At 61.9% G+C, this 13,087-nt stretch overlaps 1 protein-coding gene across 1 annotated transcript in view; it reads left to right on the plus strand.

The window, feature by feature from the left end:
* JPH3 (junctophilin 3) overlaps positions 1-13,087 on the plus strand; it is a 64,619-nt gene that overhangs the window by 27,669 nt on the left and 23,863 nt on the right. The window contains exon 2 of the mRNA XM_017677728.3: positions 719-1,496. Within this exon, the coding sequence (XP_017533217.3) occupies positions 719-1,496 (778 nt within the window). The remainder of the gene's footprint in view (positions 1-718; positions 1,497-13,087) is intronic.

The raw sequence follows: 13,087 nt of genomic DNA on the forward strand, positions 1-13,087 counted from the left end.
GCATCAGGACCGTCTTCCTTTGTAAGGCTGAGTGACGCCCCGTCGCGTGGCGGGGTCCCGTTCCGCTTACTCGTTTATCTGCCGACGGACACACGGGTGGCTTCCAGCTGTCGGCCGCGGTGAATAGTGCTGCTGTGAGCAGGGCGTGCGAGTCTCTCTGAGTCCCTGCTTTTCATTCTTTTGGAGGTGACGGGTCTGCCCATTTCAGTGCCTCAGGGTCCCCACACATTTATGGGGGCCCCCCGAGTGCTCTTCCAAACTCTTCTTGGATGCCTCCAGCAGCAGGGAGCTTCCTAGGTCCCAGGGAAGCCTCTTCCGTGCCCGGTCATGGCCCAGCTCCCTGTCCCCGTAGCTACCGCACATCTGTGTTTCCTCCTCTGCCAGCGTCCCTCCCCAGTCGTCTGTGGGTCGGGCCTCCTGCCCGTGATCAGGGGAGGCTCTCCTGTCCACTGGACTCTGCCCTCCTGGCCCTGCATTAGCCTCTCATGCTCCCCCGCCTCCCGGGGTTCTGAGAGAGCAGGAAACGTGGTGTGGGAAGCAGGTGGAGTGTCCAAGCGGCCGTCGCTGATACAAACTGCAGAAACATGCCATGGTCTGCGTGCTTCAGCGAAGGCCTTGCTGGACTGGCCGAGGCAGGGCCGCGGGGGCCTGTCAGCCACAGCACGTGCCCCTCTGGTCACCCTCCCAGGAGCTCACCCCTGTCCCTTTGTCTCCGCAGGGACCTACCAGGGCCAATGGGTGGGCGGCATGCGCCAAGGCTACGGTGTGCGGCAGAGTGTCCCCTATGGCATGGCGGCGGTCATCCGCTCGCCCCTGAGGACGTCCATCAACTCTCTGCGCAGCGAGCACACGAACGGCGCGGCGCTGCACCCCGATGCGTCCCCAGCGGTGGCCAGCAGCCCGGCCGTGTCCCGGGGCGGCTTCGTGCTCGTAGCCCACAGTGACTCCGAGACCCTCAAGAGCAAGAAGAAAGGGCTGTTCCGGCGCTCGCTGCTGAGCGGGCTTAAGCTGCGCAAGTCCGAGTCCAAGAGCAGCCTGGCCAGCCAGCGCAGCAAGCAGAGCTCCTTCCGCAGCGAGGCCGGCATGAGCACGCTCAGCTCCGCCACCAGCGACGCGCACTCCACCATCAGCCTGGGCGAGGGCGAGGCCGAGCTGCCGGCCGTCGAGGACGACGTCGACGCCACCACCACGGAGACCTATGTGGGCGAGTGGAGGAGCGACAAGCGCTCCGGGCTGGGCGTGAGCCAGCGCTCGGACGGCCTCAGGTACGAGGGTGAGTGGGCCGGCAACCGGCGACACGGCTACGGCTGCATGACCTTCCCCGACGGCACTAAGGAGGAGGGCAAGTACAAGCAGAACGTCCTCGTGAGCGGCAAGCGCAAGAACCTCATCCCACTGCGTGCCAGCAAGGTCCGCGAGAAGGTGGACCGAGCCGTGGAGGCGGCCGAGCGGGCCGCCACCATCGCCAGGCAGAAGGCGGAGATCGCAGCCTCCAGGTAGGAGGGCGAGGGGCACGGCGCGGCGGGGCGCTGGGCAGTCAGGCTGTCCCTACGCAGGCCTGTGCCGGGGCTTCTCAGAGGCTGCCCCGTGGAACCCGGGCTGCCTCAGGCATTCTTGGAGGTGGTTGGTGGGCAGAGGCTCTAGCCGAACGGCCTTCCCCAGACAGCGGCATCTCTCGCCTGGTTTCTATGCTGGAGTTTAACATGAAAAATCGGTGGTACGGACGGGCTGCCCTGCTGGTAACATGTTGGGATGGCCACGGTCGAGAGCTGGGGTGCACTGGCTGCCTCCCAGGCGGGCTGCGGGGATGTCGGGGAGTGTGAGAGCCGTGGCTGCCCCAGCCTGGGGTGCAGGTCATCTATGGGCCCCAGGAGACAGCACAGACCAGTGGTGGGAGCTGGCAAGGGGTTCCCTTATCACTTGGTGCTCTGGGCCAACAGCTGTTCTGACCGAGTGCAGGCCATACTGAATCAGGTCCAGCAGAGCGGCCAGCCAGGAAGCGCAGGGGCCGGCCGCTGGTGAATTCCGCGGTGTCTCTGGAGTTGGTGCAGGGGCGGGAGGAGCTTGGAGGTCAGCGTGTGAGCCCGGGGCTGGTCCCCGCTAGGCTGTGGGAGGCTGTGGACCGCAGGCACCGCCTGCTTCCTGTAGAAGGAGGTGGCCCTTTGAAAGCCAGGTCCCCCGAGGTGGCCACGCTCCTGGCTGAGCGAACCAAGAACTTGCTGCCATCTGCCTGCTCTCCTGGGCCAGGGTAGGGCCCTGGTGGCCTGTCCGGAGAGTCTGGGATCTGGAGACTGCTTAGAAGCCTCTCAGCCTGCTGGGGAGACACTTCCACGAGGACAGACCCCAGCGTCTTTCTGGGTGATTCTGCATTCCCAGCCAGCGGCAGGCCTGGAGTTGATCCAGGAATGCTCCCAGCTCCTACTGCTCAGGCCTTCCCACCCTTGGCCCATTTGAGTCTGGTTTTCAGTGACCTTTGACCCACAGTGCAGGAAGATAAACAGCGGCTGTGGTTTGCTGGCGGGATATCCGTGGCTCACACGTCCAAGTTTTAGAGGGAAATGAAATCCACTGCAAGACGCAGAAGGGAAATGGAATCACCGCTTGAGTCCGAAGGTGCTCTCTCGGCCCCTCTCCGCTCCCCCAGGCGTGTTCTCGCAGGGGAATAGACAGCAGCGGCATCTATGACCCTCCGCTGGTTGTTTAGGGTCAGAGCAGGTTCAGTAGTTATTTTTCCCATTACAAATGTAATGCTTGCTCCGCGCGGGAAAGCTGGGCAGTAGAGCATAAAAGAAGCGGCTTCGCTCTGTTCCCATCCGTCACCAGACTCCTCGGTGAGTCGTCGTGTTTCCCACCTGCCCGTTGTTCATTTTTTACCTTCTGTGTTATGTCTGGTGGTCTTGACCTGGGCGTGCAGGTGCGTGCCTCGGCCAGTGCCCCCACCCCCCATCACCCTGTGCCCCTGTGGGGCAGTGGGTGTGTCGCCCTGCGGAGGGGGCGAGGGTGGGCAGTGTCCTCAGTCGCCCGTGGGGACAGGGTGGGCCTCTGTTCCAGGCCTTGCAGAACTGCCCTCCTGCATTCTTCCCAGTGCATTTGATTTTAGAAAGAAGGAGCAGAGGCTGTTGTCCTCAAGGGCTCAGCCCGCAGAGGAATGTCTGGGCGGGCGCCCCAGAAACCCTGAGGCCCACCCTCCGCTGGAGCATGGAAGCTGCCACAGCAGCCATGTGGGGTGCAGAGCAGCCGGCCCCGGGTGGGCTCCAGTCGGTCGCAGCCAGGAGAGGACCCGGCGGTGGGGGAGTGCGGGGCTGCGGGCAGAGGCTCCACCCTGTCCTGGGGTCTGGGCTGGCTGCGGGCTGCTGAGCTGAGTTGATGAGAGGCGGTGTGGTGGGTCCTCGTCAGAGTGCCCAGGACCTTCAGAGGGCGGCTCTGGGGCACCGCTGCCTGGAGGGCAGGGGGACTCAGGCTTTCCTGGAACACAGGGCGGGGTCGCACAGTTTGTGTCCCGTATCTCTGCTTCACAGGGCAGACCCAGGCCCAGAGCTAACCGCCACGCAGCTGGGAGGGCTCACACTCGGGGGGTCGGGGGAAGGCCTGCCCCCGTTCCCAGCCCCACAGGGATCAGTCCCCTGGCCGCTATAAGACATGGAAGCTTCCCACCCAAGTTTGGGCTTCGGAGCCCTTCGGAGTTCTCCTGGTGATCCTAGTGTCATCGGCAGCCCTGGAGGCCTGTGAGGTGCTGAAGGCTGGGCCCTGCCCCAGGCCTGCTGCTCGGCAGATCCGGGTGGGCCTGGAGCCTGCATTGCCCGGGAGCTCCTGGAACGCTGGTTCTTCCACCTCTTGGGGGACCCCGGGGGAGGGGAGGCCCCCAGGGACGAGAGGAGGGGTCCCCTAGGGAGGGGAGGCCCCAGGGCTGTGGCAGGCTAGCCATGCCTGCTGAGGGCAAGGGAGGGCGGGTTCTGGCCTGTGTGAAACTGATGACCGCTCCTACCCTACAGACCCCCCAAGTCACGAGGGACCCAAGTGGTGTCTGCTCTGGGACCCCTCTGCCACCTCAAAAACGGTCCTGTGAGGAGATATTAAGGGATTCGCAAAGCAGTAAAATGAGCTGAGAGGAGGTGGTGTATTTGTCGCGGGCCGCCTTGCATCCAGGGACATAAACGCCACCAGGCCCGGGGTTTTGAGCTCTGGCTCGCCACCCGGTGCGAGGACAGTGTGCGCGGCCCAACGGGGTGGAGTCTGCACTATACTTTGCATGAACAAATGTGTGCCCTGCTCAGGCCCCACTTTCTTTCCTTACCAGGGTCACCGGCAGGTCACCTGGGGGCCAGCGCCAGAGGCCTGGCGGTGGCTGTGGCTGTCTTGCGGCCGGGCCGAGGTCACCAGGAGCGGGACGTCCACAGCCGTGTCATCCTTTCTGAGGGGATGTGGAGCCCTTCTTGCTCCTTGGCGCCTACAGGTTCTCAAGGGTGCAGGGTGGACGCTCCCAGGCCCGGTTCATGGGAGAGGCTGCATGTGCCCATGGGTCGGTCTGGTGGCCCGGCCCCCGGGCTGCCACCCAGCGTGGTCCAAGTCCTGACACCATGGTTCATCATGTGGCCTGGAGAAGGTCACTGACTCTGCAGAGGGTAGTGGGAGTAGACTTGCCCTGGGGCCCTGCATGGTGGGGCTTATGTGAGACGGTGTCCATGCGATGCTACGTACAGTGCAGGGCGTGCGGGCGCTCAGAGGCGAGGATGGGAACTCAGCGCTCAACACCTCCGCCCTCCAGACCCCTGCAGGGGCACAGGTTTGCTCCTGAATTTGCATTTAGGTTGACCATGTCTGGGGGTGGGCTGGGAAGTGGGCAGGTTTCAGAACACAGGGAAAAGGACGTTGCTATGCGTCCCCACCCCCACTTCTTGGTGTGGCACTAAACTGTTCGCCTGGAACTGGGAGCCCACATTGCTTCCCAGGAGTGACCACAGAGTGGGGTGAGTGAGGGGGAGGTGCCTGCTCCTGAGGGCGGAGGCCCCCTGGGCAGCCATAGCAGCCCCAGGGCTGTGGCAGCAGACCCCGTGCTGCCCGCCACCCATGCCTGGTGCTGCTTTGTGAGTGAGCAGAATCGCGGGCAGGTGGAGCCAGGAAGGAACCCTGTCCAGGCATCTTCCTGGCAGGTTGGCCGTTCCTCTGGCCCACGGCGTGGCAGACATGGCCGATCGATCTGAGCGCTCAGAATGGGGGGCTCATCCCTGCCTCCGCTGGGAGAGTGAGCCTGTGTGCTGTGTGGCCGCGGGGGCAGCACCCAGCCAGAGCTAGCCGGCGGCTCAGGCAGGACCAGATCCTGGGACCCCTGACCGTGAATGTGGGGGTGCTGGCTGGCCTTGAAATGCTCTCTAAGCACAGTGGTGCTCCCGGGACTGGAGGGACTCGGGGTCTAGAGCCTCAGGTGTGGCCTCCTCCAGGAGGGGCTTCCAGACGCCCGGCACATTTGAGCACCTGCTGAATGCCCGGCCCTGGGCCCGTGCCCGCACAGCCAGCTCAGGGTCCCGCTTGCCTTCACTCTGCTGCGCCTGTGAGTCAGGGGCCCCCACCAGGCCGCTCCAGGGCCCCTGGGGGCATGGGGTCCAGGCAGAGAGTGGGCCATCTGCCAGGTCCCCGGGAAGGGTCTCTGACTGGGCGTCTTTCCATCTTACACCCTGAGGATCTGAGCGTACAGGATGGGGAAGGTTTGGGTTTATCAAAAAATATTATTCATTATGAAAATGGCATATCCTGGTAAAAATATCAAACGGTTAGACTGGTGTAAAGTACCCACGTCCCGTCAGGACCTCTTCATCTCTTTAGAGGGAGTTAGATTTTTTTCTAGGCTTCTTTTCAGCATATATGCAGATGCGTCTGTCACTCCTGCGTGGCTTTCTGTTACGGCCCTTGTCTTTGCAGTTCTTCGCTTCCCTTTATCTACGTCAAGGACATCTTTGCCGTCAGTGTGCCCAGACCCGTGTCCCTCTCACGGCCGCATGGTATTCCGTGGTATGGACGCGCCATGCTGGTCCAGCCCTTACTCTGTTAATGAATGTTTTCAATGCATCCCATCTTTTGGTCACAAACAAGGCTGCACAGATTGCCCTTGAGCACCCCCTTTGCTGCTGGCATGTGTATTTCTGCGCCGTAATCTCCCAGAGCGAGCGGTGCTGGCTGATGTGTGTGGTTAAGGTTTGAGGGAGATGCCGCCACAGGAGGGGTGGGGTGGCCTCGGCTGCCTGCCGGGTCACAGAGGGGGATCGCCCTGTGGTAGGTTGCTAGTGGTCCCCAAAGACACCGCCTCCTAGTCCGCAGGACCTGTGGCTATGTGACCTTCCCTGGCAAAAGGGACTGAGTTCAGGACCATGCGATGAGGGGTCATGCAGGAGTACCGAGGGGGCCGGGTAACCGCAAGGGTCCTTATCAGAGGAAGAGAAGGGTCAGACTCTGAGAAGGGGGGAGGAGGGCAGGGGGAGCCCCGAGCCAAGGCCTGTGGGGCCCTGAGGAGCTGGAAAAGGCAAGAAGCAGTCTGCCCTGTCGACCCCTGGAGTTCAGCCCCTGCAGACTGATTCTAGAACTATGACCTCTAGGACTAAAGATGATGAAAGCGTGTTGTTTAAGCCACTGAGCATGTGGGGACAGGACCTGCTGCGGCTCCACAGGACCCTGTGTGTCCCCCATTCCCACTGGGAGTGGGGAGTCTGGCTCAGTGTCCCCCAGCTGGGTCCCAGGGGGCCGTTCCCGCTCCGCCCCCACCAGGCGGCCTGCTCTGCGGGGCTGGGCTCTCTGTGCAGGGGGAGGCCGGCCACTTACCAGGGGATGCCTTCTGGTGGGGGGGAGCCGTCTGTTCCAGCTCTGCCCTCCCAACACTAAAAAAAACAAACACAGAGAAGGAGAGACTGGGCATGGGGTGCCAGATCCTGGGAGACGACAGGTTCAGCGCTGGCCGAGGGCTCTCCCGGGTGAGGCTGTGCTGCACAGGGCTGTGTGTGCCTACGAACCTTGGCTTCTGTCCCAGAGATCCAGGGACTCTTGACCTTGGGCCTGTGTCTGATGTCTCAGGGGGCTGGCAGGTGTCAGGGACGTGGGGGGCCAGCTCCTGCCCACACCCCCACCACCCGCTCCCTCTCCCGTGGTCAGGGATGCGGGCTGTCAGATGTGGTTAGGATTGGCGCCTGCTTTGCTCTCTGCCACTTGTCAGAGAGAATGCACAGAGCCTCTGACTCACCCGCAGGCAGCTTGCCCGCCTGGCACACGGGAAGGTGACATGGAAAAGGGGAAGCCAGCCATGTGCTGGCCGGGGCCGGGGCCGGGCGCCTGTCCTCCGCTGAGCTCACCTCCCAAGAGCAGCTGCCGCCTTTCACGAGGCCCTGGAGAAGGGGCCCGAGAGTGGTCTCGGCAATCCCTGCCCGGACGTGGTGGCTGGGGGGCTTCTCTAGACCCGACCCCCAGCCCTCCAGCTGGAGCCACAGCCTGTTGCTGCTCTGCTCCGGGGCACGGGGGAGTGGCCTCACGCACGGTGCGCACACTCCCTGGGCCTTCATGTTCAACTCTGGAAAACAGTGAGGATGGTGGGCCTGGGGGCTCACGGTGAGGATACGTGCGTGTCTGGGGAACCCCGGGATGCCCGGCACGCTTGGGACATGTCAGAGCAGGTGGGGAGAGAGCCCAGAGGGATCCTGCCTGCGGCTCCCTGGCGGCCATCAGCCTCAGCGTCCCCACCTGAGTGAAGCCACACGCTCAGTGCCCAGGACACCAGTCAGATCTGGGGAGCATAGTTTGGTGTGAGTTCATTTCGGTGGGGCCTGGAGGCTGGCCAGCACTGGGGGGTGCATGCGTGCTCCCGATGGCTCCCCTGCCTGCCCTGCCCTCTGCTGCATGACCCTGCGGTGCTTTGTCTGCTTGGGGGAATGGGGCAGGCGTGCGGACGTGCCAGTTGGCACCGAGGCCCTGGACCCTAGAGGCTCCGACCGTCTCTGCTCGGGGCTCCGGCGCTCCTGCCGACGCCATGGCGACTTGCCCTGGGGAGCCTGCGTCCCTGGGACAAGATCCCCGCAGACCGGGATCCTTGAGCAACAATAAATTAGTATTTGCGCCTCCGTTTTGGGGCGGGACTGGCTGTGTGAGTGTCCTGGGGCTGCGGTGACTGAGTGCCACAAAATGGGGGGCCTAAACCGACAGAAATGCATCCTCTCCTAGTTCTGAAGCCAGAAGTCAAAAATCCAGGTGGGCAGGGCCACGCCGCCTCTGGGGGCTCCGGGGGAGGGCCCTCCTGCCTCCTGCGGCTCCCGGGGGCTCGGGGTCCCTTGGCTTGTGGCCTCCTCCCTCCATCTCTGCCTCTGTCCCCGCTCCTTACAGGGCCCGCCCTGATCCAGTACGACCTCACCTGAATGATAGCTGGGCCACTCCCAGGTTCCGGGTGGATGTGAATTTGGGGGCCACCTTCCAACCACTACAATCTGACTGGCTGTGCACCTCAGTGCCGCCCTGAACCACAGCTCCTGCCTCTGAAACTACGCCTGTCCTCCAGGCAGCTCAGGCCACAACTTTGTATTCCCCGGGCCGGCCCTCGGTCGGCTCAAGCCCCACCCCATTGAGTGTCTTCAGTTCCCGGGTACTCGGTGCCCGTGGGTCGTGCTCTGGAGCTCGTGGGGCACGCCTTCAGCCTCCCGGGATTCTTGCTGACCGTGGCGGCTTTCCGCGAACACCCACCTGCCCCAGGTGTGTGTGGTAGGCTCTGCAGAGGGCTTGGAGAGACGGAAGGGGGTTCGTCTTGGTCACTGAAGGAACCCGCCGGTGCCTCCGGAGAGCACTCTTCTTAGAAGGCCCCAGCTCCTCCTCCAGCGGGAGCTCCAGGCTTTGCCTGTTGTCCACCCCCCGAGCTCTGCTGCCGCGCCCGGACTCTGCCCTAGGATTCCCTTTGCTTCCCAGAAGTCCCACTGATGGGCTGTGCCAGGCAACGGGTTGTCCACCACAGGGCTCCCTCTCCCAGCCTGCCTAGTGCCCAGGAAAGGCACCATTTCAGCATTAAAATTATGGATTCAACCCTGCCGGCTTGGAGGCTGGAGGGAGAAGCAGGCGGGGATGAGAGGACGAGGTGGGGAAGGGGGCGTCTCACTGTGTAAGCACCTCGCTCAACTGTTTCTAGTGTTTAGAGATCTGTATGTTTTGATTAACAGAGCCCCGAACTATCTAGCCATACTTCAGGGGATTTTGAAAAGTAATTTGGACTTGAGGTTTTCTCCCAAACGACATCTGTGTAAAAAGTGACTTGGTTGTACAAATCAGGACTCATTGCCTGTAAGAGAATCACACCTCAGATGAGCTCAAGCAAAAGGGACTGTGTTGACTGTCGTTCCTTGGGTCGGCTTCAGGCACAGCTGGACCCAGGTGTTCAGAGACCATTGGCGCTCTTTCTCTCTGTCTCGGTTCTGCTTTCCTCTGTGTGTCTGTTTCACTCTCCAGCAGGTTCTGTGCATGTGGTAGGAAAGATGGACCTGCACTCATAGAACCCTTAGTTCTCAACCCCAGAGGGAAGGAGAGACCTTTTCCCCTGGGTCCCATGATCTAGAAAACCTTGAGCACCTGCCTGCTCACCGCCCTTGAGGGATGGAATTTTCTGATTGGCCAGGCTGGGCCGTGTGCCCACCTCTAATGGGAGGGGCTGGCCGGAGGAGGGACACCCTGACAGATGCCCCAGTAGGACAAAGAGTGGGGAGGGGTGGCCCCTTACGGGCGGCACTGGGCAAGGGAGGTCTGTCCAGACTTTGGAAGGGAGTGGCACAGACTCATGTCCTCGTGTCTGTGATGACCGGGATGCCGCCAACGGCTTTTTATTGAGATACATCTGTGTACCATGAGGTCACCCTCTTAAAGGGTACAATTCAGGAGTTTCTAGTGTATGTAGAGCTGTGCAGCCATCACCACTACTTCCGGAACATTTTATCCCCCCAAAAAGAAACCTGTACCCATCAACTGTCACCCTGTGCCCCACTCCCCCAGCCCTGGCAGCCACTAATCCACATTCTCCATGCATTTGCCTGTTTTGGACATTTTGTATAAGTGGAATTTTACAATATAGGGCCTTTTATGCCTGGCTTCTCTCACTGAGCACATTTTCAAGGATCATCCGTGTTGTAGTGCGTGTCAGCACCTCACTCCTTTCGTGGCTGAGTAACACTCCACATTGTGTTTATCCACCATCCTTTGATGGACATTTGAGTTGTTTCCACTCTTGTCTAGTATGAATGATGTTGCTGTGAACACCCACATGCATGTTTTTGTGTGGGTGAGTGTTTTCAGTTGTCTCGGGTACACACCTGGGAGGACTGTGGGGCCACCCGGCAGGTCTGGGCATCCCTTCTGAACAGCCACGCGGACAGTGGCCGCCCCATTTTCCATTCCTGTTAGTAGTGTGGGTTGGGTTCCAGTCTTCCACATCTTTGTCAGCATGTATTATTGTCCATCTTTTTTATTCTGGCCGTCCTAGTGGGTGTGAGGGGGCATCTCCCTCTGGTTTTGATTTGCATTGTCCGGTGGCTAATGACATCAAAGCATCTTTTCGTGTGCCTGGTGGCCACGTGTGACTCTTCTTTGGAGAACCGTCTGCAGGTTGCGTTTTTAATACGCATTTGTGTCTTCCGTCTGCTCTGCACCGCGGTAGGGGAGGCAGTGTTCCTGTCAGCTACTGCTGCTGTGTAACAAAGACTCCAAACGTAGTGGCTCGAAACAGGAAGGCGTTAGTCGTCTGCTGCCGACTCCACTGGGCTGGGGCTATGGTCCTGCCCGACCGTGCTGGAACATTCCGGGTGGAAAGCTGGCGCTGGCTGCTGGCTGCTCAGACGTCAGTTCTAGGCTTGTCCTGGGGCAGCGGCAGGCCAGCCTCGGGGCAGACCTGAGTTCTCTGCAGCGGTCACCAGGGAGATGGCCCTCCCGCCCCAAGGCCCTGCTGGGCTCAGCCTCTGGAGCAGTGGAGGGAGAGCGAAGAGGCTGGAGCTGCCGAGGGGCCTGAGGCCTTCCTGAGCCTCTGGGTGCCGCCCAAGCTTCCAGGGAGTCCCCGGGGCACCGGGAGGCAGGGGGGCGTCCCTCACTCTCCGCGTCACCTTCGCCGCTCTGCTCCCACACCCCCGCCCCGCGCTGCTCCCGGGGGAGGGCACGTGTAGGCCTTCGAATCCCGGCTCTGCCTGCTGGGCCTCGGACCCCCACGCCTGCTGCTGGTTGCCTCAGTGTTAAGGGAGCTTCTTGTCTAAGTCAGGATTAGAAAGACCTGCGTGTGGTCATTGGTGGGCATGACTCTCGGGCTCCTAACCTCGGGCTCCCCGCCGGTCTTCTTCTCCTGCAGTTTGCTTGTTGGGGAAACCAGCTCGCCCGTCCTGTGGAATTTCCCACGGCCTGAGTGAGTCCTGGCCTGGGCTTCCTGTGTTCCTCTGGCCTGTGGGTGTCCTGAGAGTGGTGTTCAGACACAAGGCCTGACCAGATTCCGATGCTGTGGCCCCAGGGGCGCTGATGGAGTGTGGAGACAGCGGGCACTGCCGCTTGGCGAGGTGTGGGCCTTGGTCTCTTGCTGTCCCAGGGCACCTGGTTCTGACTTGGCATGAAACGTCTGTTGCGCTGAGCCGCTGCTGTTTGTCGGGCCTCTTGGTTACAGCAGCTGACCCAGCCTGGCAGCTATACTGCCTGCTTCAACTGAGGTCCATCCTGCCAGTGTGTGCAGGACCCTCCCAGCACTGGCCGGTCCCCCAGGGCAGCGGAGGGAGGCCTGGGCTTGTGCTGGCCCATCTCCAGGCAGGCCATGGTCCTGGTGCATCCAGCCCATGCTGTTTGGATGGGAGCTCGGCCCAACCAGCCTTGTGTGTTGGCAAAGTGGATGACTGCCTGGCGTCCCCTGGCTGTGAGTGCCGGGCAGGGGCCCCGGGAGGCCACTGGCGGGTTAGAGGGAGGTCGTGCTGATGGCTGGGACCTTACAGCCAGGCTGCCCACACCGGCAGCTCCAGCCGGGGCAGGGGGCCTGCCACACTCCTCCCGGACTGGCCTCTGGGCCTGGCTTGCCTCCTTCAGCTCTGAATGGTGCTGGTCTCTTCCTCTCAGTCAGTGAAAGAGTCAGATAAAGACGCGGCCTCTGAGCCCCACCCCCAAGTGCCCGTTGGTGTGCTGGGACACTGCTGGCACAGCCACGCTTCTCCCGTGTAGACGTGCCTACGCAGGAGGCGTACCCGGCAAGCTGCTGTGCTTCCCCACGCACCCTTCTCTCAGGCACGGCTGGAACCTCTGTGTGATGCGAAAGACCAGCTGGACAGACGCTCCCTCCCTTTCTAACGCCGTCTGGCTGAGAGGCTGAAGTGAAGTTTATGGGCCTCACAGGCACGTGTGTAAAATCCCATCTCTGCAGAAGACAGAAGCAGCTGGAACCGTGGACATTCATGAACGTTGCAATACTTGAATTTCGCCCCACAGCTGAATGCCTGCAACCTCCCCAAGCCCCTTAATTCCATCTGTGACTGGGGTGGCCCTGGGCCCCTGTGGGTGCTGAGGTTTGGCAGTGTTGAGCAGGGGTGGGGTCCTGGGGGTCCCTGCAGCAGGCCCCGCTGTCTCCCCATCCTCCCAGCACAGGTGGGGACCCAGAAGGCCCTCAGGAGGTCTCGGGACAGCAGCCCTAGTTGGTGCCGCATCCTGGACCTCAAGGCTCAGCTCTGCTAGCCTGGGCCCTCCAGTGCCAGGCCCCAAGGAGGCCTGTTCTCCCTGGGCAGGAGCCCTGGCTGGTAGCACTTTGGGGTAAAGGGAATTGTGGGGGCAGAGAAACCGGGCAGTCCAGGCCCCACCCCACGGAGGCCTTTTCGGCAACTCTCAGGCCTTGTGGTCAGACTGGCTTCCTGATGGCCGTGGAGGTCCAGAAGGGCCAGCCAGGAGACTGATTGGTGTGAGACCATCTGTGGTGGCTGGTTCGGGGGTCTGGGATCTCCCAGGAGATGGACCTGCTCTAGAGGGTCTACACCTGTGCAGAGAGGCACTGACAGGCCCAGGGCGCCCCTCACATGTCCCTTCTCTGGGGGGTCAGCTCAAAGGACAGACCCTGACCCCTCCACTCAGCAGG

Source organism: Manis javanica, chromosome 17, assembly GCF_040802235.1.
Source record: "Manis javanica isolate MJ-LG chromosome 17, MJ_LKY, whole genome shotgun sequence".
Classification (NCBI taxonomy): domain Eukaryota; kingdom Metazoa; phylum Chordata; class Mammalia; order Pholidota; family Manidae; genus Manis; species Manis javanica.